This window comes from Scyliorhinus canicula, chromosome 7, assembly GCF_902713615.1.
Source record: "Scyliorhinus canicula chromosome 7, sScyCan1.1, whole genome shotgun sequence".
NCBI classification, from domain to species: Eukaryota; Metazoa; Chordata; class Chondrichthyes; order Carcharhiniformes; family Scyliorhinidae; genus Scyliorhinus; species Scyliorhinus canicula.
The window spans coordinates 54,485,431-54,511,126 of NC_052152.1; the positions used below are offsets into that span (position 1 = coordinate 54,485,431).

At 42.8% G+C, this 25,696-nt stretch overlaps 1 protein-coding gene across 9 annotated transcripts in view; it reads left to right on the forward strand.

Annotated features, from left to right (window-relative positions):
• Positions 1-25,696, forward strand: part of nme7 (NME/NM23 family member 7) — a 305,234-nt gene that overhangs the window by 25,461 nt on the left and 254,077 nt on the right. For 8 of the 9 annotated variants that reach the window (XM_038802056.1, XM_038802057.1, XM_038802053.1 and 5 more), the window contains one exon: positions 23,602-23,709. In XM_038802056.1, coding sequence (XP_038657984.1) covers positions 23,602-23,709 — 108 coding nt within the window. Of the gene's footprint in view, positions 1-18,817; positions 18,897-23,601; positions 23,710-25,696 lie in introns of those variants that run through there. The other variant, XM_038802062.1, reaches the window with a different exon arrangement.

Below are 25,696 nucleotides of genomic sequence, written 5' to 3' on the forward strand. Positions count from 1 at the left end.
ACAGTGACTGAGGGGAGCTCAGTGAATACACAGTAATACTAAAAGGAATAAAACGGGAAGTAAAAACATAAATGGAAAGCGACACAGCAGGTTGTTACATGAAGATATGGGTTCAACAACAAGGAAAATTAGGAGAAAAGTTAAGAGGAAAAATAACTTGGGAGAGGTTACTGATCAAGGTGTTAAGATTCAAAACAGAGGTACAAAAGCCAATACAAGTGTAGTTTACCTGAATGCTCGTAGTATTCAGAATAAGGTAAATGAATTGATGGCGCAAATCATCGTGAATGACTATGATTTAGTGGCCATTACTGAAACATGTTTAAAGGATGGTCACGACTGGGAGTTAAATATCCAAGGGTATCAAACTAGTCAGAAGGACAGAGTGGATGGTAAGGGGGCTCTTTTATTTAAGGATGACATCCGGGCAATAGTAAGGGATGACATTGGTGCTATGGAGGATAAGACTGAGTCCATTTGGATGAAAATCAGGAATAGTATGGCAAAAAAGTCACTGATAGTGTATAGACCACCAAATAGTAACATTATGGTGGGGCAGGCAATAAACAAAGAAATAACTGATGCATATAGAAATGGTACAGCAGTTATCATGGGGGATTTTAGTCTACAAGTCGATTGGTTTAACCAGGTCGGTCAAGGCAGCCTTGAGGAGGAGTTTATAGAATGTATCCGCGATAGTTTCCTACAACAGTATATAATGGAACCTACGAAGGAACAAGCAGTCCTAGATCTGGTCCTGTATAATGAGCCAGGATTGATTAATGACCTCATAGTTAGGGATCCTCTCGAAAGGAGAGATCACAATATGGTGCAATTTAAATACAGATAGAGGGTGAGAAGGTAAAATCAAACACTAGTGTTTTGTGCTTAAGCAAATGAGATTACAATGGGATGAGAGAAGAGCTAGCTAAGGTAGACTTTATGGTGAAACAGATGCAGAACAGTGGAGAACCTTCCAAGCGATTTTTCACAGTGCTCAGCAAAGGTTTATACCAACAAAAAGGAAGGACGGTAGAAAGAGGGAAAATCGACCGTGGATATCTGAGGAAATAGGGAGAGTATCAAATTGAAGGAAAAAGCATACAAAGTGGCAAAAATTAGTGGGAGACTAGAGGATTGGGAAATCTTTAGGGAGTAACAGAAAGCTACTAAAATAGCTCGAAAGAAGAGTAAGATAGATTATGAGACTAAACTTGCTCAGAATATAAAAACAGATAGCAAAAGTTTCTACAAATATATATTTAAAAAAAAAGAATGGCTAAGGTAAGTATTGATCCTTTAGAGGATGAGAAGGGAGATTTAATAATGGGAGATTAGGAAATGGCTGAGGAACTGAACAGGTTTTTTGGGTCGGTCTTGATAGTGGAAGACACAAATAACATGCCAGTGACTGATGGAAATGAGGCTATGACAGGGGAGGACCTTGAGATGATTGTTATCACCTAAGGAGGTAGTGATGGGCAAGCTAATGGGGCTAAAGGTAGACAAGTCTCCTGGCCCTGATGGAATGCATCCCAGAGTGCTAAAAGAGATGGCGAGGGAAATTACAAATGCACTAGTGATAATTTACCAAAATTCACTGGACTCTGGGGTGGTCCCGGTGGATTGGAAAGGAGGTAGGCAGAAAGCGGGTAATTATAGGCCAGTTAGTTTAACTTCGGTAATAGGGAAGATGCTGGAATTTATCATTAAGGAAGAAACAGCGAGGCATCTGGATGGAAATTGCCCCATTGGGCAGATGCAGCATGGTTCATAAATGGCAGGTCGTGTCTAATTAATTCAGTGGAATTTTATGAGGACATTACCAGTGCAGTAGATAATGGGGAGCCAATGGATGTGATATATCTGGATTTCCAGAAAGCTTTTGACAAGGTGCCACACAAAAGGTTGCTGCATAAGATAAAGATGCATGGCATTAAGGGTAAAGTAGTAGCATGGGTAGAGGATTGGTTCATTAATAGAAAGCAAAGAGTGGGGATTAATGGGTGTTTCTCTGGTTGGTAATCAGGGATCAGTGTTGGGCCCACAATTGTTCACAATTTACATAGAAGATTTGGAGTTGGGGACCAAGTGCAATGTGTCCAAGTTTGCAGATGACACTAAGATGAGTGGTAAAGCAAAAAGTGCAGAGAATACTGGAAGTCTGCAGAGAGATTTGGATAGGTTAAGTGAATGGGCTAGTGTCTGGCAGATGGAATACAATGTTGACAAATGTGAGGTTATCCATTTTGGTAGGAATAACAGCAAAAGGGATTATTATTTAAATGATAAAATATTAAAACATGCTGCTGTGCAGCGAGACCTGGGTGTGCTAGTGCATGAGTCACAAAAAGTTGGTTTACAGGTGTAACAGGTGATTAAGAAGGCAAATGGAGTTTTGTCCTTCATTGCTTGAGGGATGGAGTTTAAGACCAAGGGAGGTTATGCTGCAATTGTATAAGGTGTTAGTGAGACCACACCTGGAGTATTGTGTTCAGTTTTGGTCTCCTTACTTGAGAAAGGACGTACGGCGCTGGAGGGTGTGTAGAGGAGATTCACGAGGTTAATCACAGAGCTGAAGGGGTTGGATTACGAGGAGAGATTGAGTAGACTGGGACTGTACTCATTGGAATTTAGAAGGATGCGGGGGGGGGGGGGGGGATCTTATAGAAACACAAAATTATGAAGGGAATAGATAGGATAGATGCGGGCAGGTTGTTTCCACTGGCGGGTGAAAGCAGCACTAGGGGGCATCGCCTCAAAATAAGGCGAAGTAGATTTAGGACTGAGCCCAAGGGCTGTGAATCTATGTAATTCCTTGCCCAGTGAAGCAGTTGAGGCTGCTTCATTAGATGTTTTTAAGATAAATATAGTTTTTTGAAGAATAAAGGAATTAAGGGTTGTGGTGTTCAGGCAGGAAAGTGGCGCTGAGTCTACAAAATATCAGCCATGATCTCATTGAATGGCGGAGCAGGCTTGAGGGACCAGATGGCCTACTCCTGCTCCTAGTTCTTATGTTCTTATGTTCTAAATATTTTTATTTAACTGGAAGGTAAGTAAACCTGACCATAATTGGGTCTGGAATAATTTAGTAGGATATAGTTGTATTTTAAACTGGAGACTGTTTATATCACTGGATGGCAGCACTTGCTAGTTTTATCGGGAACCTGATTCCTCGTCAAAGATCACTTTGCTATTCATTTTGTCTCAACTTTAAGGTCATTTGAAAATAACTGATTGCTGAAATTTGTTTTTCTTTTTTTTTTGCATGTCGTTGTGAGAGCAGAATACAAATGGGGGGAAATGGATCAGAAGCAAAAGTGTGCAGAGCACTTTTCTCTTAATCATGTGGTTAATTCTCTAAACGTTGTGGGTATTAAACATTTTTGAGAAGTAAAAGTATACAACATGCAATGTCTTTAGTGTCTTGTCTCTGGGAGCATACTATAAAGTAATTTTGTGATAATTAAGTAACTAAGCAATCAAACATGCCTGAACTTGACACCATTTAGCGAGGGATTGATTTGTCTTGGTGTGTCGTAATTATGATGTGTCTTGGGTTTTCATTGTCTGAAATGAGCACAAAGTTGAATTTGGAATTCTGATTTTAAACTGTGAAAGGGTGAGTGACATGATATTGGTCAGGGCACACAATAAAGGCCCATGGCCTTTTAGCAAATTAACCTATATCTGAAATGGTGGCTTTTTGTGCAACAGGCCTCCTTGCATGCCAAACATTATTTCCTTAACTCACCCAGCACATCATGGTTAGTTAGTAAGTCATTTTCAGAAGCTGTATGCAAAGGCATTCCAACCTCCATTTAAATAGGAGGTTGATAAACAGGAAGAAGGAGTACTGGGATTTATGTGAATTGCTGGATTCCTATTGGTGCAGGGAATTGTAGACTTTATACACATAGCCGAGGGCACTTATCCATCAGGAAGCAGCTCTGTTTCTGAACAGGAAGGGACTTCCATTCACTTCGTCTGCAATCTGTTTGTGACCACAAATAATGAGTCATATAAGCCTATGCCTGGTTTCCTTTAGTAGTCATGATTCATACACACAGCAGCACTCCTCAATATCCCTCTGTTCCATTCAGTTTGAATATTACTCAGTTCCACCCAGTTTGGCATCTAGTTAACAAGGGCTATCCTCTCTCTACAACTGGCTAATGTTATTCTTGTCCCTGAGTCGGATATTGTGGGTTTAGCCCAAGTCCAGAGACTTGACCACGCATTCTAGGCTGACATCCCATTTCTGTACTTTGAAAAGTGCTGTAATCATCTGTGTATTCATGGACTATTTCAAAGACATGCACGACATTCTCCTCGGTATTCTAATCATTATTTATCCCTCAACCAACATCACAATCAGATTATCTAGTCATTATCTTGTTGCTGTTTGTGTGACCCTGCTGTGTACAAATTGGCTCTTGTGTTTCCTACACTGCATAAATAACTAGACTTCAAAGGTACTTCATTGTCTGTAAAACTACTTGGGACAAATGAATGTTGTGAAAGACACCATATAAGTGCATTTTTAAATTATTTGTTGATGGGATGTGGGCATCACTGGCAAGCCTAGCATTTATTGCCCATCCCTAATTACCCTTGAGAACAAGATGGTGAGCCACTCTCTGTTGTAGTCCTTTTTAATGCAGGCACAGCCAGAGTGCTGTTTGGGAGGCGGGGTGGTGGTGGGATGTTTCCATCATCATTCTACGTGCGGCATGGTAGCACATGGGCAGCACAGTAGCACAGTGGTTAGCACTGTTGCTTGACAGCTCCAGGTTTGATTCCTGGCTTGGGTCACTGTCTATGTGGAGTCTGCATATTCTCCCAGTGTCTGCGTGGGTTTCCAAAGATGTGCAGGTTAGGTGGATTGGCCATGCTAAATTGCCCTCATTGTCAACCCCTTAGGTGGGGTTCCTTTATGACGAGGATAGAGTGGAGGTGTGGGCTTCAGTGGGGTGCACTTTAAAAGGGCCAGTGCAGATATAATGGACCGAATGGCCTCCTTCTGCACTGTAAATTCTATGATTCTATTTGTCCTGTCCAACAAAGTCCTTGAATGTTCACCCTTCCTGGAATTCCATGCTTGAACCTTTACAATTGTGACAAATGCATGATTTTAGAACTATTGGATTATAAACATTTGGCAATTTAAGGGTTAACAGCCTGGGTTAGCGTGTGTTTGACTGCAGTAGTCGTGTTTTTAAAATAATTTTGTTTTGCAAGACCAGAAAGCTTTTAGGAGTCAGAAGTGAAATCGTAAAAGCCTGGGCTACTGCACTGTTGTTTGACTAGGGGGTGTCCCTGGGGAGTTAGTGTTTTCAGTCTTGGGAGCTGATTTGTTTCCACCTTGGGGAGATGATGTTATTGCTGGGTGAAGCTAAGGTTTTCAAACATTTTGTGAAAGCTGTGGAGTTGAGTTCCGTCCTGGCTAACAGTGAGTCCACAAGTAAGGTCTTTAACTCTCACAGTAGGATAGTTTAAAACATATATTTAAAACTGTGCAGACTTTTTAATGTTCTTGTTGGATGGCCTGATTTATTACAAGAACATTTGGAATATTGTGTACAATTCTGGTTCCACACTACCAGAAGGATGTGGGTGCTTTGGAGAGGGTACAGGATGTTGCCTGGCACGGAGGACATTAGCTATGACGAGAGATTAGATAAACTCGGTCTGTTCTCACTGGAACGACGGAGGTTGAGAGGTGACCTGATACAGGTCTACAAGATTATGAGTGTGCCACACTGCCAGAGGATGTGGATGCTTTGGAGAGGGTGCAGAAGCAGCTTACTAGGAGTTTGCCTGGCACAGAGGACATTAGCTTTGACGAGAGGTTAGACAAACTCGGTCTGTTCTCACTGGAATGACGGAGGTTGAGAGGCGACCTGATAGAGGTCTACAAGATTGAGTGGCATGGACAGAGTGGATAGTCAGATGCTCTTTCCTAGGGTAGGAGAGTCAGGTACTAGAGGACATGGGTTTAAAGTGCGTGAGAAAAAGTTTAGAACAGATGTGTAAGGCAAGTTTTTTACACAGAGGGTCGTAAATGTATGGAATGCACTGCCTGGGGAGGTGGTGGGAGCAGATACGATAGTGGCATTTAAGGGCATCTAGACAAATACATGAATAAGAACATAAGAACTAGGAGCAGGAGTAGGCCATCTGGCCCCTCGAGTCTGCTCCGCCATTCAATGAGATCATGGCTGATCTTTTGTGGACTCAGCTCCACTTTCTGGCCCGAACACCATAACCCTTAATCCCTTTAGGTTGGGTTGGGAATGGAAGGATACGGACCCCTTAAGTACATACAATTTTAGTTTAGGCAGGTACCATGGTTGGCACAGTCTTGGAGGGCCAAAGGGCCTGTTCCTGTGCTGTATTGTTCTTTGTTCTTTCTTTGTTCATTTTTATACTAGTGAGACTCCTAATGGTCAGTCAGTGAATTACAACACAACCATGATATCACTACAGACTTGTCTAAGGATAAGGGGTAAACTGTAGCAACAGCTTTTTGAAGATATCCAGCCAGAGGTCTGCAGGGGTTCTAATAGAAGCTAAATCTGTTCTGGAAAGCAAGTATTACTCTGCGCCATTGGGATGTAGGATGATTGAGAGCTGCATGCTTTTTCTTTCTTTGGTTTAATTGAGAATAGAGATAGTAATTAAGGGTATTCTATTTACTGTATTGAGTAGTATTGTTTCAGAGGTAATTGTAAGCTATTTCTCCATGCTATCACTCCTGGAGTGAAGTATTCTTTCCACACAATCTTACAAACTAAACTAGAATATTGGGTTTTCGGTCCAGTATCCTAACCACTGTTGGGGTCTGGTTTGGGATTGTAATAGCTAACGGGTTTCTGCCCATACAAACATAGCCATTATCAAAGTCTCATAGTGAATTTTCCCTCATCGTCCCTCTTGACCTGCCTGCAGCCTTTGACAAAGACATCCTATCCTCTTCCAACAACCCACCACTGTTATCTAGCTGGTGGGACTGCTCTTGCCTGGTTCCACTCTTATGTAATCATATCAAGGGTTTCATTTGCTTGCAATGTCATTTCTTCTTACTCCCACACCATTACTACCTGTGACCCCCAAAGATCTATCCTTGGCTCCCTTCTATTTCTCACCTACATCTATGCTGCTGGCACATAACTCTATCTCGCGTCTCTTCCACCATTACTAAATTGTCAGACCGCTTATCTGATATCCAGTAATGGGAGAGCAGATATTTCCTCCAATTAATCATCGGGAAGATGGAAATAATTTTGACCCTGCTCCAAACTCCATTTCCTATCTCTCAACTTCAGCTATCTCCCTGACAATTGTCTGAGAATAATCCAGACTGACCCTCGGTACTCCCACATCAGGGCGGCAGAAACGGCAAAGCTAACCTCCCATGAGGCAGAACGGGTGCAGGCCATCACACAAGTGCAGGGCCTAAATATCGACGAGAGTGGCCATTTTGCGCGCTTTTCCCAGGCCCCTGCGCATGCGCGCCACGACTGAGGGGACGGCGAGGCAGAAGACCAGCCTGCGCAGGTGCGTACGTCGTTTGACCGCACTGCGCATGCGCGTTGGCGTACGGAACGCGCTGACATTGGCGTCATGAGGTGTCCGAATTGTGGCTTCGCCCATTTAAAGCGGCAATGTCCGGCAAAATCACGATGGTGTCTACAGTGTGGCAAGCTTGGCCACTACGCAGCCCTTTGCAGATCTGCTCCACTGCCCAGCATCCAGCGATCCCAGCCACAGCGCAGAAGCGTCCGTTCCGTACAGCAGGCCATGCAAGACTCTGACCCCGACAGCCCAACAGATCCTGAAGCTGAGTGCCTCAAATCCCCATACCGGGTGGGCATCATTCCGAAGCATGCGCTGCCTCTCGCCAAGATAGTGAAGCACCTCCCGATCCTCAGCTTGGATCCTGACGACGAGTGGTGTGCTGTCCTCACAGTCAACAAGGCTCGCATCCGGTTCAAACTGGACACCGGCGCATCGGCAAACCTCACCTCGAAGTCCGATCTCCGCGTCAAACCAAGCATTCTTCCACTGGCCTGCCAGCCCCTTGACTACAATGGCAATGCCATTGCTGCCAGTGGCTCATGCCAACTCGGAGTTTCCAATAAATCATTTAAAGCAACACTGCGATTTGAGATTGTAGGACCTGACAGAGCATCCTTGCTCGGTGCTCGGGCCTGCAAACTCCTGAACCTGGTTCAGCGAGTCCACACCATGTCATCCTCACAGGCGACGGCCTCACCTGATGAAAACTTCCAGGCTGAAATTGATGACGTCATCACGCAGTACCACAGTGTGTTTGTCGGAATGGGCACACTCCCATACCGATACAAAATCCTGCTCAAACCAAACGCCACCCCTGTGGTTCATGCACTGCGTCGGTTGCTGGCACCCCTCAAGGACTGCCTCAAGCAGCAGTTGCAGGACCTCCAGGACCAGGGCATCATATCAAAGGTCACAGAACCCACGGACTGGCTCAGCTCCATGGCCTGCGTCAAGAAGCCGTCGGGTAGCTTCGAATCTGCATCGAACCCAAAGATCTAAATTGCAACATCATGAGGGAACATTACCCGATACCAAAACGAGAAGAGTTGACCAGCGAGATGGCTCATGCCAAATTCTTTATGAAGCTGGACGCCTCCAACGGGTTCTGGCAAATACAGCTGGACGCATCCAGTTGCAAGCTGTGCACATTCAACACCCCATTCGGTCGCTACTGCTACAACCGAATGCCTTTTGGCATCATCTCTGCATCAGAGGTATTTCACCGCGTCATGGAACAGATGATGGAGGGTATTTAGGGGGTGCGCGTGTATGTTGACGATTCCATAATCTGGTCCACAACTCCTCAAGAACACATTGATCGCCTCAAACAGGTATTCCACAGAATCTACGAGCATGGCCTCCGACTTAACAGGGCCCAGTGCTCGTTCGGTCAACCAGAATTCGTCGCCCACCACAAAGACTAAACTTATAGACTGAACTTTTGCACAATTTTGTTTCCTCATCGTTTTGACCTCTGTAAATATCGTTTCTACCATTTCATCTGCACTAGCGACACCCTCCTATGTATATTTCATTTTAGCACATTTTGAATATAGTCACTCACATATACACGTCCACACGCACATGCAATTACTATTTATTATCTGAACACAAACAATGTAAAAAAAAAAAGGGGAAGATGTCATAATATACATCTATGTATATAATGGAGTGCAGACAGGCAGTGATTGACACACAGGATGACCAGTAAGCACACACAACAGAGCAGCCAATCACCAGACAGGACACGACCACTATAAAGCCAGAGGGCACCAGTTTTCCCGCTCTCTCGGAATCCAGCCTCTGAGACAGTCAGAGCTCGTGAGCTAGCCAGTGCAAACACCATGTGGTAGCTAGTAAGTCTGGTCAGGCTAGTGTCAGGTCTCCATTCAAGTCAGCTTAGTGTCAACCCACAGTTGAACATGTATAATAGTTTAGATGTTAAATAAAATCATGTTGCATCTCATCAAGTGTTGGAAGTCTGTCTCTCGCTACATTGCATCAAGTGCAGCCCACATCGACTCAGCCAGCCCAACACACCACTCTGTAGGTGACGCTGACAACCAAGGGAGGGATTGGTAATGAAAGGGTATAAGCAAATAAGATGAAAGGAACAAAAGAATATAAATATGATGTGATGGGAGGAAAATATCTGCTAAAACCTATTGGGTCGAATGGCTTGTTTTCTTTACAAGCTCTATGTAATTAGAGTAATGATCAGCAAACCTCCTAACTCATCTTGATTATCATGGTGAGCTCATTGAATTCTCTCCTGTATTAAAGCCATTCTCTAAGGAATGTACTTGCATTTCTCTGCCACTTTTGTCTACTCTTAATGAGCAGTTTGGAATTTTTCCTGTCACCAAGTTGATAGAAGATGTATCTCCTCCTCTAAAGCAGTGGCTGAAAACCACTAGCAGCTTCTCCTCTGCCTACCATTGTCTACAAATGGCTGTTTGCAGCTGAAGAGCATTTTCGCTTTCAGAGATACAGGCTGTCTTTAAATTACTTTACGAAAACACAAAATTCACCACCAAGAGCAAGTTGCCAATTGAGTGCTGGAAGTCTACCCGTTTTATTGTAATGAATGAGTTCCATGAATTTGGGAGTTTTGTAACGGCATATGTTCTTGAGTGTGCTTAAGAGTATGATAATGATTCTGCGCATAGAAATACAGTCTCAACAATTTCTACCCCATTATGCTATGACCGGCACCATCACTCCTCGTGTAGAACTGTTCTAGGATTTGGAAATAATTTTCCATAGCTTGGTGGTTATCAATAAAGCCACTTTATCAATATATCAATAAAAGAAATGATTCACGACATTTTATATTGATTATTGTCACTGGGCTAGTAATCCAGAGACCCAGGGAAATGCTCTGGGGACCTAGGTTTGTACCCCACCATGGCAGATCGTGAAATTTGAATTCAATAATATCTGCAATGAAAATGTCCTTGTAACCATTTTTGATTGTCATAAAGACCCATCTGTTTATTAAAGTCCTTCAGGGAAGGAAATCTACTGCCTTAACCTGCACTGGCCTAGATTTGACTCCAGATCCACAGCAAGTCATGTTACAGTTATATAGAACCTTGGTCGGGCAGCACTTTTGTGGTCACCACACTACCAGGAGGATGTGGAGGTTTTGGAGAGGGTGCAGAGGAGGTTTACCAGGATGTTGCCTGGTTTGGATGGTGTTAGCTATGCAGAGAGGCTGAATAGACGTGGACTGTTTTCATTAGAATAACGGAGGTTGAGGGGCGACATGATAGAGGTCTACAAGATTATGAGGGGCATGGATAGAGTGGATGGGCAGGCACTTTTTCCCAGGGTGGAGGGGTCAGTCACCAGGTGGCATAGGTTTAAGGTCCGTGGGACAAAGTTTAGAGGCGATTTGTGAGGCAGGTTTTTTTACACAGAGGTGATGAGTGCCTGGAACACGCCGCCTGGGGAGGTTGTGGAAGCAGATACATTAATGGCGTTGAAAAGGCATCTCGACAAATACATGGATAGGATGGGCATAATGGGATATGGCACTTGGAAGTACTAAGGGTTTTGGCCAAGGCTGGTATCATGATCGGAAGAGGCTTGGGAGTCCTGTCCCTGTGCTGTAGTGTTCTTTGTTCAATGTGGTTGACTCTTAAATGCCTCTGAACTGCTACTCAGTTCAACGGCAATTATTGATGGGCAATAAATACTGGCCTAGCCAGCGTTGGCTACATCCCTTGAATGATTTTTCTTAAATATCGAGATGACAATTATGGAATATGGTTTCCAGTTTTGGCAACTGACTAAAAATAGGTACAATTGCATTAGAAATTACCAGGATGATCTCTGGCCTTAGACTCCATTGTGAAGGAAAGCTAAACTTGCCTAGTTCATAAGTATATCATGTGTGACTGGGAGGTTATGTTTCCCGTTCATAAAAATGTGCATAAAATCTGTATTGAAAAAAACTTTCAAATTTGTTTTGTTTAATTAAAATACACTGTAAATTCTGCACTGTAAATTCTATTTAAATTCTATGTAAATAAATGCATAGCATTAAAGTTCTTTCAGTGCCATATCTATTGTACATGTGGTTACTTGATGTATATTTGAATGTTTTACGAGCAAATCCAGGGATTTCTTCCAAATGTTGTGTTCCTGATTTTGACCCCCATGATTTTCCATGGACTTCTCGTTCTCATGCTACCCCTTGCCATTACAGGGTCATCTTATTTATGCTGATGATGGATAAGTTCTAGTTTCCATTGAAGGAAGACAAAGGCTTCTAAAAAAGGTCTTTGGTCCCCAACATAAACACATACACTTGTCACCAACTCTACTTGCCTTCCCTACCACTATCTCAGGATGAACCAGACTATTCAAAAACCTAATGTCCTATTTGACCTCAAACCATATACAAATCCATATCCTTTCCATCATGCTTCCACCTCCTTAACATTGCTCACCTCTAACCCATCTCTCTGTATCTTTGTATTCTTGCCTTTGTAATAGCGGAGTGTGAAGGCAACAAAATTACATTCTTCTATTTGACGTAAACCTACCAATCACACAATAAGGATTGGTGAAACAATCATGTTGGTTCTTTATTTAAAGATTAGACGATATATAAATATTATATTATTATTAACTAGGAGGCTAAGTATACATGTCTCATGTTGTTATCGCTTGCTTCTCCTGGATGGATGTCGCTGCCATCTCGCGCTTGCCTGGTTTAGCTGCCCCCCCCCCAAACAGTCGCCTGCTTATGTGTTGTAAATAATTTTGCCAGGTGTACAGAGTTGCTGCTGTTGAGCTGGTGCACAATACCCTACCAGTTATTCTATTTTATTTTTTATTGTATTTTGTTTTTCCTATGTACTATCTTCTTTTCTTTGGTATGTTTGGGTGTGCCCTTCTCTTCTATGTGTGTGTGTATATATATATATATATATATATGTTTCTTATCCTGTGTACATAACGGTAAATATACCTTGTTCAAAAACCCAATAAAAAACATTTAGATAAAAAAAAGTATACATGTCTGAATCCTACCAGCTACTGCTGTGGACTGAGTACAAGTCATAGGACTAATATATCACATCCTGTGACAAAGTGGTAGTGATTGACCGGATTTAAGATACAGTTCCTTAAAGGTACATATACATCATATCACAACAACAATACTCTTCTGGCCAACCTCCTATCTGCTACACACTGAACTCCAGCTAATCCAAAATTCTGCTGCTGACATTTTAGCCTTTTTATGTAGTTTCTTTCAACCCTGTCCTTTGTGACCTACATTTTAAATTGTCTCCCAGTGTCGTGCCTCCAATTTAAAATGTTCATCCTCGTCTTTAAATCCCTTCACATTCTCCCTTCTACCTATTTCTGGACTTTCCCATCCATATGCACCTTGTTATTTTGCAATTGTAGGTTGCTATCTCAAAATTTGTGGTTGCACAGGTGACTTTAATCGTGTATGTGTTAACTGTGATTATTTAACTACATCAGCATATCAAATTTTGGGAGACTTCATAGTGGTAGAAACAGCAGTTTAGCTGAACAACATCACCTTTTCTTCCAGACAGTTTATGTCCTGTCACGCTGCTGTACCATCATCCCTGTACCAAAAAAAAGTCAAGCAGCGTGCCTTAATGACCATTGTCCAGTGGCTCTGACATCCATCATCATGAAGTACTTCGAACGGTTAGTCATGGCATGAATCAACTCCAAGGATTGCCTTGATCCACTACAGTTGGCCTACCGCTGCAACAGGTCCACAGCAGACGCCATCTCCATGGCCCTGCAATCTACCTTGGAACACCTAGATAACAAAGACACCCATGTCAGACTCCTATTTATCGACTGCAGCTCAGCCTTCAACACCATCATTCCTACGAAACTCATCTCCAAACTCCGTGGCCTTGGCCTCGGCTCCTCCTTCTGCGACTGGATCCTGAACTTTCAACCCCACAGACCACAATCAGTAAAGATAGGCAACAACACCTCCTCCACGATCATCCTCAACACCGGTGCCCCACAAGGCTGTGTCCTCAGCCCCCTACTATACTCCTTATACACCTATGAGTGTGTGGCCAAATTCCCCTCCAACTCGATTTTCAAATTTGCTGATGAAACCACTGTAGTGGGTCAGATTTCAAACAATGACGAGACAGAGTACAGGAATGAGATAGAGAATCTGGTGAACTGGTGTGACGACAATAATCTCTCCCTCAATGTCAACAAAACGAAGGAGATTATCATCAACTTCAGGAAGCATAGTGGAGAACATGCCCCTGTCTACATCAATGGGAACGAAGTAGAAAGGGTCGAGAGCTTCAAGTTTTTAGGTGTACAGATCACCAACAGCCTGTCTTGGTCCCCCCATGCCGACACTATAGTTAAGAAAGCCCACCAACGACTCTTCTTTCTCAGAAGACTGAGGAAATTTGGCATGTCAGCTACGACCCTCACCAACTTCTACAAATGCACCATAGAAAGCTTTCTTTCTGGTTGTATCACAGCTTAGTATGGAGCCTGCTCTACCCAAGACTGCAGGAAACTACAAAAGGTCGTGACTGTAGACCAGTCCATCACGCAAACCAGCCTCCCATCCATTGACTCTATAATTCCCGCTGCCTCAGAAAGGCAGCCAGCATAATTAAGGACCCCACGCACCCCGGACATACTCTCTTCTACCTCCTTCCGTCAGGTAAAAGATACCAAAGTGTGAGGTCACATACCAACCGACTCAAGAACAGCCTCTTCCCTACTGCCATTAGACTTTTGAATGGACCTACCTCGTATTAAGTTGATCTTTTCTCTACACCTTGCTATAACTGTAACATTATATTCTGCAGTCTCTCCTTCCTTCCTTATTTACGGTATGCATTGTTTGTACAGCATGCAAGAAACAGTACTTTTCACTGTATACTAATACATGTGACAATAATAAATCAAATCAAATCTGTAGACTCAATGCAAGTTATGAGACTAATATATCAATAAAATTGCAGTTATGTAACTATATTGTGCTAATTTACACCAAAGACTATATTCATGTCAACCTGTGCTTCTCATGTCATTATTGATAACCTAATATAAATTCATTTCAGAAGTCCGAGTATAACTAAAAACTAATAATATGAACCAATTGGTTTAGATATGCATTCAATCTATTAACAAAATGTTTACAGCTAATATTGACTGGAAATATAGGTATAAATTTGTCAGGTAGACGTGCAAAATAGAGTTAGCTAATCAGTAACCCAATTTGGAATTGCTCTATTTTTCTTATGCATTTTGTTGCATTAGTGACTGATGGCTATTGGTCAGGATATACTGAACTCCACAGCTCTCCTACGAATTGTATTGTAAGATCTTTTATGTCCAGCTGGACCTTGATTAAACATCTCATTCAATAGATTGCTTCTCTAATACTGCAGCACTCCCTTAGTATTACGCTAATGCACCAATTAAATGTCTAAACTGGGACTCTCAACTTTCTGACCCCCGTGCTGATACCACTGGGCCAAGGCTTGAAAGGTGATTTAATGTCAGTGTTGCACTTGCCCTGTTCAGGGATGAAGTAACCTGGCTGATTGAATCTCCATTGTTTTAGTCTGTCGCATTGTATGTTGGTGGTCCAGTATTCCGTTCCACCGTGATTCACTCTGCAAAGATTTAGGGAGCATTACTTCCTGACTTTCCACAGCGAAGGAGGACCTGTCATTATGTATATATGTCTAAGCTCAAAAGTTATTTTTTTTTCTGTTTATTTGATCTGCAAACTCCTGTGCAGATTTTTACTGTAACGTTAGTTTAATAAACTATATATTTTCCAATTTTATATGACTGTCTTAGACACATATTTGCTTATAGTGGGTACTCTGGTATTACCTATTGGGACTAGGAAACTCACTTCGTCTTTATGTACAATTCATTTAACCCCACAAGCCCCTAATTTTAACCCATCTTATTTGATATGAAGATGGATGCCTTATGTCTGCTGCCACTTTCACTCCTGGGTTTTGGGAGGTTTTGGAAGCTTGGACCAAACCCCAATAGTTCCTTGGATACTAGACAGATTAATATTATTTAATTTGAAAGACTGAGGAATGGATACTTCGCTCCACGAATGATTCCATGCACAAATAGGGATAGGGTATATTAACACTAGCATATTTACTAACACAGTATTACTAACTTGTATCATAAAGAAAATGGCTTACAATTACCAGTTAAACAATACTCAACAATGAAATTAACATAACTGCTATCTCCCCAGGAATACTTGTTGTAAAGCGATGTCTTGGATAAGCCGCTTTGAGAGAGCGAGATCCTTCAGAAAACAGCTTGCAGACTGTGTCAACTACTGTTAACATGCCAGCCTTTTCAGAAACTGCTGTTCTGTTCACAGGCAAAACTCTTTAGAACTAAACTGCTTTGAGAGAAACTGCTAGCCTGTTCACAGACAGATCTTTTTTTTCTTATTTTATTAAGGGGCAATTTAGTGTGGCCAATCTGCCTACCCTGCACATAATTGGGGTGTGGGGGTGAGACCCACGCAGACAAGAGGAGAATTTGCAAACTCCACACAGTCAGTGACCCGGAGCTGGGATTAAACTTAGGTCCTCGGTACTGTGAGGCAGCAGTGCTAACCACTGCACCACTGTGTCACCCTTCAGCCAAATCTAAACTGAATTCCAACACCCAACACCTGACTGCTTCAATGTCTGGCTCCTCCAATTAACTGCATCTTAGTAAAGTAAAATACAATGGGTGTGATTTAATGGCCCCGAAAAGCTGCTCGCTGCGGCACAGTGTGGCCGATGAAAGCCGGGAGTCCCCACTCCCGGGATCTACCCGACTCGCAACGCTTTGCGAGATTTAACGCGATCTCGCGAGACATTCCGATATAATTTAGCAAATGTGTGTATTAAAACAAGACGATTAGTCTCACTCTGATGTGCAGGTTCCTGAGTTACCCGAGGCGTGGGAGCGATCTCCCTTGCCTCAGAAGCCTTGAACGAGCGCCATTCATTACTGGTCTCCACAAACTGGGACCAGATGGAACGGCAGTCGGGAAGGGGAGTCTCCCAGGGGATTGGATACTCCAGGCGCATGCCCTTTGGGAAGCGTGACACCCTGGCACTGCTGGTAACAGCCTGGCACTGCCAGAGTGCCAGGTTGGCACTACCAGGTGCCAAGCTGGCATTTTTGCTCAGGCACATTTGGGCTGGGGTGCCCTGTGTTGGTGTTGGGGGATTGCGGGGGTGGGCAACGATCCTCCCATAGTGCGTTGGGTTTTGGGGCGGTTTCGGATAGTGCGTTGAGGCTTGGGGGGGCGGGGTTCTTTCAGGGGACTCGGAGATCGCAATGGCGTACCGATCTCTCGCTACACTGAGGAGTTCCTACGAGTGGAGCTCCTCAGTGTATGAAATGGGGCTATGTGCGACCTTGGCCACACCTTCACAGTGAGGCCCCTTATTAAATGAGAGCTGCGTTTTATAGCCTTATGTTTCTCGGCAATGTGCATCTGGAAACACGCACTCGCTTTGGGACTTTGTTCCCATTTAGTTAAATCATGTCCATTGTCGCTAATTACATACTCCGAGGGAACCTCCTTTATATAAACAAAATTCCATTTGCCCAAAATTAGGTAGACAATATACATGGTTAGAAAGAGCGGCACTGTAGTACGGTGGTTAGCACTGTTGCTTCACCGCGCCAGGAACCCGGGTTCGATTCCCGGCTTGGGGCACTGTCTGTGCAGAGTCTGCCGTTCTCCCTGTGACTGCGTGGGTTTCCTCCTGGTTCTCCGGTTTCCTCCCACAATCCCCGAAAGATGTACTTGGGTGAATTGGACATTCTGAATTCTCCCTGTGGCGACGAGGGGATTTTCACAGCAAATTAATTGCAGTGTTAATGTAAGCCTACTTGTGACACTAATAAAGATTATTATTATTGATATTACATTTATGATGCTTTAATTGCCCCTTTGTAGCCAAAATGTCTGTCTTTTAAACCAGGACTTAAAAGGAATAGTACTGCAGTCAGATACACACTAATCCAGGCTTTTAACCCTTACTGCACCAAATATATATATATAATACAATATATCTGAAATTCCTACATTCATCACTGGCCCTTCTGTAGGCAGGCAGGTAAAGGCGTCAAATGCTCAAAACATCTGAACCAATGACAATGCATGAATTCTTACCTTGGACCACATGGATTATGCACAGTTTATGAAGAAGATGTGGATTAGATTTAGGACCAGAGATGGCTGCACGTCAGCTTTACAAATTCTTTTAAAGGTTGCCTGTGGACCAGGAAAATTAGAGCTCAACCCTAGGTCCCATAAGAAATCCTTGGATCTCCTTTGTCCTTCGGAATCTCTCCTCGTTACTGTGACCACAATCACCTGGAAATTTGTTCTCAAAACTTGCATTATGGTGGATAATTTTGTTGTGCCCCGCTGTTGTGTGCTTTCCTGTTCCTGCCATTGTAATGTATCTGATAGGATGGGGTAGGAGTCAGCATTGGGATAACATAATGAGGCCTAGAGATTAATATGACCTGGGTTCATTCCAATTAATTGGTATGAACTTTCTCCTTGCCCCAACTGCCCATTGTTTGATGCTTGGTGCATTTTAAAATCCGGGCTATATTTTACGATTGTGTTGCATGAATTAGGATGAGGGAACCTTTGACCTTTCATTAATACCTCAGTAAATTTTCTCCAAGTCTTTATTTGGTTTGTACAATCAATGGGATTGGTTTCATGAGCAATCCAGCGGTGTTACTGTTGACTTCAGCTACTCCCTATTAAGCCACCCTGAAAAGCTACAACTTTGAAGGAGTCAAATTGTGAATCCTGTGAAAGTGAATCTGATTGTGCATATTGCCAACTGGCAGCTCTGCAAGTGGATGGGGATCTTCAAAATACCTAATACTTGCAGAGGGAGCTTTCACATAGAGCATTTTTTTTTGTTATTTAGAAAATACGTCAACTGTTCTCCTTATCTGATATATTTGTTCTTTATTGTTTTGTAAATTTGTTTACTCCCCCTCAGTTCTCATGGCCTTACATTCCTTTTCTCTGATTTCCCAGTCTTTGCCTTTATCTTGTTTTTTTCAGCCATCAAAAACTGTATTTTGTTTTGAACTTTGTAGTTATTCTCAACATCTTGGTATTGGTTCCTGGTTATTGTGATAGGTGCTGACTCTTCAACGAAGGGCAGCACATAACGTTTTGGGGATTTGACGAAGATTGTTGAGACTTGAGTAGTGTTTCATGCTGATTGGTTTTCGTGACAGTGGTTTGTAGTGCTACTTAATTGTTAAATTATTAGTGTTCTTAAATTCATGTATTTCCATTTTGAGATATTTAATGCTGTATAACCATTCTGAATTTCTATTCTATTCATCAATCCATTAAAAATGAAACAATTTGGTAGAGTTTATGCTCGAACGAGGGACAAGAGTTCATTTGAAACCAAGTGAAATGAAGTATTTTAATTAGACGTTTGAAGTTCCAATTTGACACCATTTTTGCACTCATTAAAAGGCAGATTCTGGGAGATGTGTTTTCAATAATTTTGATAATGTAAGATCATTCAGTCCAGATTGTACTGCAGAAATTGTGTTTTTTTTTAGGTATTGTGATTAATATGACACCAGCCATGCATTTAAAAGTAATGTTTTAACAAAAACATTTTTTTTCTGAATCTCTTCAAGATTGCTGTAGACTTAGGGCGGCACATGGTGCAGTGGTAAGCACTGCTGCCTACAGCGCTGAGGACCCGGGTTCGAATCCCAGCCCTGGGTCACTGTCCGTGTGACGTTTGCACGTTCTCCCCATGTCTGCGTGGGTTTCACCCCCACAACCAAAGACGTGAATGTTAGGTGGATTGGCCACGCTAAATTTCCCCTTATTTAAAGAAGGATTGTTGTAGACTTGATATCAGCAGCATTTTAACTGACTTTTTTTTAAAGAGAAATCTGATTTGTTGCCTTGGTTTCTCTCTTGCAACTGAGACTGAAAGGAATGGTGCTTTTCAAAAAGGAAAGCTGAATACTGTCTAATGTAGCTGCCATTAGGAGGGTGCTGTTACTATTTCCATTGCTGCATACAGTATAATATTTTCTAATATGTAGCTTTCCCATGTATTTACAAATATGTGGAGCAGTATTTACATACTTATTGGTAAATTCACTTGAAACAGTTGATGAAATGAAAATTGCTTATTGTCACATGTAGGCTTCAATGAAGTTACTGTGAAAAGCCCCTAGTCACCACTTGTTCGGGGAGGCTGGTACGGGAATTGAACCGTGCTGCTGGCCTGCCTTGGTCTGCTTTCAAAGCCAGCGATTTTGCCCTGTTCTACACTACACCAAATATACATCTTCCACGTGCACCAGACTGCATCACTCCCTGCAAACATGCAGTTCCAAATTCTTTAACTTGGCCTCTGGTATGTAGGGTCTCCCCCATTTTACACTCAGCAATTATTACCTGTGAGGTTCTGCATTTTAATTCAGACCCAGTTCATGAAACTCTCACAGTAGAATCTGGTTCGTAATTCTACCTATGTCATTGATTCCCAAGTGGGACCACAACAACAGGATTCTCCCCCCAACCCGCATTCCAAATTCTTGTCCAGCACAAGGCGATTGTCCTGAAGGCTAGCACCAGGCAGACAATATAATCCTTGCAATTCCTGGTCATGGCTGCAGAGAACCATATCTCTGCCCCAACCAAATTGTTCAATATCACTCACAAATTCCTTTTCACTCCCCCTGTTGAATGACTTCCTTTTTTTGGTCCATTATGGTATAGCAGTTCTGTCTAGAAGCTCTCTCATTCAGCAGTTGCAGCACATCATCTAAATGCCATCCACAACCAGCCTTGTTTTATTTAATTAATTTATTGCATGTAATTAATCAATTTAGTTTAAAATCAAAAAAATTAACTAATGAATGATCTAGTTTCACCGTTGGGAAGATTCAATGAAATGTTTACCTGCAGATCTCCTATCGACTCATCTTCCTTGTCTTGTTATAACTTCCAAGCTGCTATTGGCCGAGTTGTCTTCCTAAGGACACTTATTTACTCAAAGGGCACTTTGCTCTTATATTTAAATAAATGGTAAACACAGCTCTAATTTCTCAGCTTCTAATGCTCCTCACTTTTCTGGCTGTGTCGTCACTTTTTAGTGTCCTCACTTAGTTAGCAGTAGCTCCTGCTCTCTGCTGCCTCTCCTTTTTAATCCCTGGTGCTTGAACTTCCTCGTCTTTTCAACTGTCTACTGCTCACTGCTGCTGCTCCATTTCAACACTGGTGCGAGGGAGCTCTTTGGTGCAGTAATGACATTTTCAGGGCATTGATGTAAGCCAATTGTTACCTTTGCCAGGCTGTATATGCATACAATTCGACAGCCTCCAAAAGGATCAAAATCATGGAATGATACGACACAGAGGCTCTTTAGGTTAGCAATGTAGCTTTTTACCATGGATTTAACACAGTGTAATTTGCAAATCTATGGTGGTCCCTATAGCACCTGATGCTAACATTAAAAAGTGATATCTCCCTCGTTGTTTCAGACTTCAAAGAACTTCTAAGAATAGTATGGTTATCCAGAGCCCCCCCTCCCCACCTCCTCACGACCCCGCTCCATCAGCACCTTCTTTACCGGTCGGGCTTTCCCCACAAGCCCACGCAAACACTAAGATCAATGCATTAATCTTCCTAAAGAAGGCCTTTGGAATAAAAATCGGAAGGTTCTAGAACACGGATAGAAACCTCGGGAGTACTGTCATCTTCACGTACCGCACCCGCCCCACCAACGACAACGGGAGCATGTCCCACCTGTTAAAATCCCCCTTCATTTGCTCCGCCAATTGGGCCAAATTCAAACTGCTCCCATCCACACACCACCTGAATGCCCAGATACCTGAAACTCACCCCCACTACCCTAAACAGCAGCTGGCCCAACCTCCTCTCCTGCCCCCTCGCCTGGATCAAAAATACCTCACTCTTCCTCATGTTTAACTTATACCCAGAGAACCGGCCGAATTCCACCAAAACGTCCATGATCCCTCCAATACTTCCCAATGGGTCCGATCTGTAGAGCAGCAGATTGTTTGCATATAACAAGACCCTCTTCTCCCTCGTCTCATTAAATGTTCTTACCAGCAGGTGGCCCAGGTCTCCCAAAAGCTTTATATAAAATTCTACTGGGAAGCCATCTGGGCCAGGGACCTTCCCTGCCTGCAACGCCCCCATACCCTCCATTATCTCCCCCAGTCTAATGAATGTTCTCAACCCCGCTACCAGGTCCTCCTCCACCTTGGGGAACTCCAACCCGTTCAGGAATCACCACATTCCCTCCCCCCGCCAGTCGGAGGCTCCGATTTCTAAAGCCTTCTGTAAAACTCCTCAAATACCCTGTTCATCCCACCAGGTCCAGTCTCCACCCTTCCAATCTTCCTCACCGCCTCCTGCATCCTGAGTTGGTGGGTGAGCATCCTACTAGCTTTCTCCCCGTACTCATACACTGCCCCTCCCCAACTGCCCTATTACCTTACCCGTGGACGCCAGCCCGAACTCCGTCTGAAGCTTCTGCCTCTCCTTCAACAATCCAGCCTCCAGGGCCTTCTGACCGCCCGTAGAATCTTGTTCACCAACCTTGCGATCTCTGCTCGCTCCTCCTTCTCCCTATGCACCCGGGTTGATATGAACTCCCCCCTAACCACTGCCTTGAGCACCTCCCACAGTATGGCAGCCAAGACCTCACCCGCATCATTTAGTTCCACGTACCCAGGATGGGGGCCCTCACATGTCTAGCGCTGCCCCCCCCCCAGTCCACTTGCAAATCCACCCTATGCGGCGCATGGTCTGAAACTACAATCGCTGAGTCGACTACCCCCACCATTAACCCCTTGCCCACCACAAAAAAATTAATCCGTGTGTACACCCTGTACACCCTGTACACGAATGCTCCTTCGCCCTCCCCTCAATAATCAACCGGTGCAAGTCCAGGTTCGGGATCTTCCATGGTACTCGCCTCATGAACTCCACATCGTCCCTATTTAGGGCATAACATTTTCCAGGACCACTGGCATCACCTCCAGCTTCCCACTCACCACCAAAATCCTTCCTTCTCCCCCCCCCCCCGGAATCTGCTGCTACTATAATCCCTACCTCAAACGCCACCCGTTTGTTTACCAGCACTGCCACCCCCTGCGTCTTCATGTCTAATCCCGAATGGAAGATTTGCCCTACCCACCCTTTCCTTAGCCTTGTCTGATCCCTGATCTTCAGTTGTGTTTCTTGTAAACCGGCCACATCCGCCTTCAAGCACCTCAGATGCGTGAAAACACGTGACCGTTCAACTGGCCTATCAGCCCCTTCACATTCCATGTGACCAACCTGGTCGGAGGGCACCCCCCCGTTCATCAACCATACCCCTTCTTAGGCCCATGCCACACAGCCCTCCAGGCCCACCCTCGGATGACTTCATTACAGTGTTAATGTAAGCCTACTTGAAACACTAATAAAGATGATTATTGTTATTATTGTTGTATTTCCTGAACTTGAGGGGATGTTGGCAGTGATTAAATAATGGACCAGAGTGTGATGTATGGGCACTTCAGAATTCTACAAAGGGAGGGAAAGATGTGTTTGATGATGAAAATGGCAGAGGATGATCTGTTGAATGTGTAGAGAATGGAAAATGCGTGTTGCCTACGTCAGGGTGGTCTTCATTCTTCACAATCTGCCATGCAGCACAAAAATTCCTACAGGCCCATATTTCTATGGGGCTTGAAGTTGGGGGCAATTTATCATCTCAATTTTAGTTTCCGATAAAATTTGCATAAGTAATAAACATGCATTTCAGTCAATTTAAATTCTGTTTTAGCAATTTAAAGAATTAATTATAAAAATAAACATTTATAAGTCACAACAAGAACTGACAATGTGCGTGTTGTTGATATCTCTTTTCTTTGCCCCTCCCCTTTTAGGAATTTGAAGAACAATTCTCGTTTATAGCGGAATGGTATGATGCAAGTGCTAGTCTAATTCGGCGTTATATATTTCTGTTTTATCCAAAAGACGGAGCTATTGAAATGGTGAGTGCTTTGTGTTGCTTCTTGGTGCTGTTTTTTGTAGCTTTTGTTTTAAATTAAATGCCAATTTGGACATAAAATCAAGCCCTGATCTCTGCACTGTGGCTAATGTTGGCTTTGGCAAGAGGTAGCAGAACTCCAATTGGTCTCAGTATGCAAGTGAGTAGAATGTTGAAACAAAATACCCATATAGAGCTATAATTCAAGTATAGTGCAAGCTTCATTATCAGTACCCCTATTATTCGTCATTCTGATTACCGTACATGGCAGAACCATCTCGGACAAAGCCTCACACAAAACATCATTTCCATTGCATGATTCTTTGTGTTTTTCATCCAGGGTTTTATCTTTCTTTATTGTTGAAATTTAACGACATGTTTTAAGTTGTGGTCATTGACCATGTACTCATGGTTATCTGTCAGTTTTATTATCCTTTGGGACATTTTTGGAATGGGATGGTTGACACGGTAGTGCAGTGGTTAGCACTGTTGCTTCACAGCGCCAGGGTCCTAGGTTCGATTTATGGCTTGGGTCACTGTCTGTGCGGAGTCTGCATATTTGCCCCGTGTCTGCGTGGGTTTCCTCCAGGTTCTCCGGTTTTCTCCCACAAGTCTCCGAAAGACGTGCTGTTAGGTGAATTGGACATTCTGAGTTCTCCCTCCATGTACCCGAACAGGCGCTAGAATGTGGCGACTGGGGGCTTTTCACAGTAACTTAATTGCGGTGTTAATGTAAGCCTACTTGTGACAATAATAAAGATTATTATTATTGTTATTTGAGGTTCTAGATAAGAAAAGACTGGATAAGTATAGGATAAGATTGAAAATAAATTTTAAAACATTGGTAATTTGTATGATCACAAAAGTCTTTGCATTGTCTCTTTTTTTTATATTAAAAATCCAACTGTTTTTATTAATACCCTTCAAAGATGTGATCTATCTTTGGTGCGCATTTAACTCCATTCTATTTAGTTAATTTTTCTGCCACTCTTAAAATTGCCTTGTAATGCTACTCACTTGCTTGAAAATATGTTACAACAATTAAGATTGAGCAAAAAAATACCATTGCTACTCACTACCTCTACTTCATATTGATGTTCTGAGGATGTTTTGCTTTGCACTTACTGAGACCTGCCCTAAGTACTAATGCCTCACTCACCCTTCGAGTTTTGAATTAAATAATCAGATTGACTCAAGGGCTGTTATGTCTTTTACCATGGGAAATAATTATTATTGGGGAGAAGGAAGACCAGCAGCAATTCGCAAGTAGAATCGAGTATCATGAAAGATGAGATTTATCCTTCCCTCTTAAGAACCTGCACATTGTTTAGGCCTCATGAGGAACCTTCTGAGGATCTCTGTGCCAGAAGGGTTAGTTTCTCCAGATCTACAGTTAGCCATCTCTTGTGAACATCCCTTTGATTGAAGATCCGAATCCATGCTTATTTGCAAGTGCTGTTCTGTCTGGCTATGAAAGTCACTACTGCCTTCAACTCAGATTGTTCAAGCAGCCACAAGGGTTCTCTGCAACATAAGTCAAGGAGCAATATTGTGTTTATGTGTGATGCATGATGTATACAAAGGAAAAACAGTAGTTTTAAATAGTGTTTAGTAGAGCTGAGAATTGTAAGTATATAGTTAAGGAGAAAAGTACTGTACAATTAGAATTTATACTGGATTTATGGATTGATGTTTTTGATGTTCATGATACTTCGATGGAATAAAATATTTTGAGATCCTACGGTTCTAGTACAAAATATGGTGTCCATGAATTTTAGAACTGGATCTAATTGGCTAAGGTTTGAAGTTGCATAGTTTCTAGCCTGGTGATTCATTTTTTTTAGTTTAATAAACTTGTTTTTCTTTATTGGAACAGTAAAGGTTGGTTATTTATTTCCTGAGCAAAGAATTTACTACCCCCTCTACTCAAAGGGAAATGAGAATGGAACAGTTTAGTAGACTGTTTCTCCTTTTCTCCCCTTTCCTTCCCC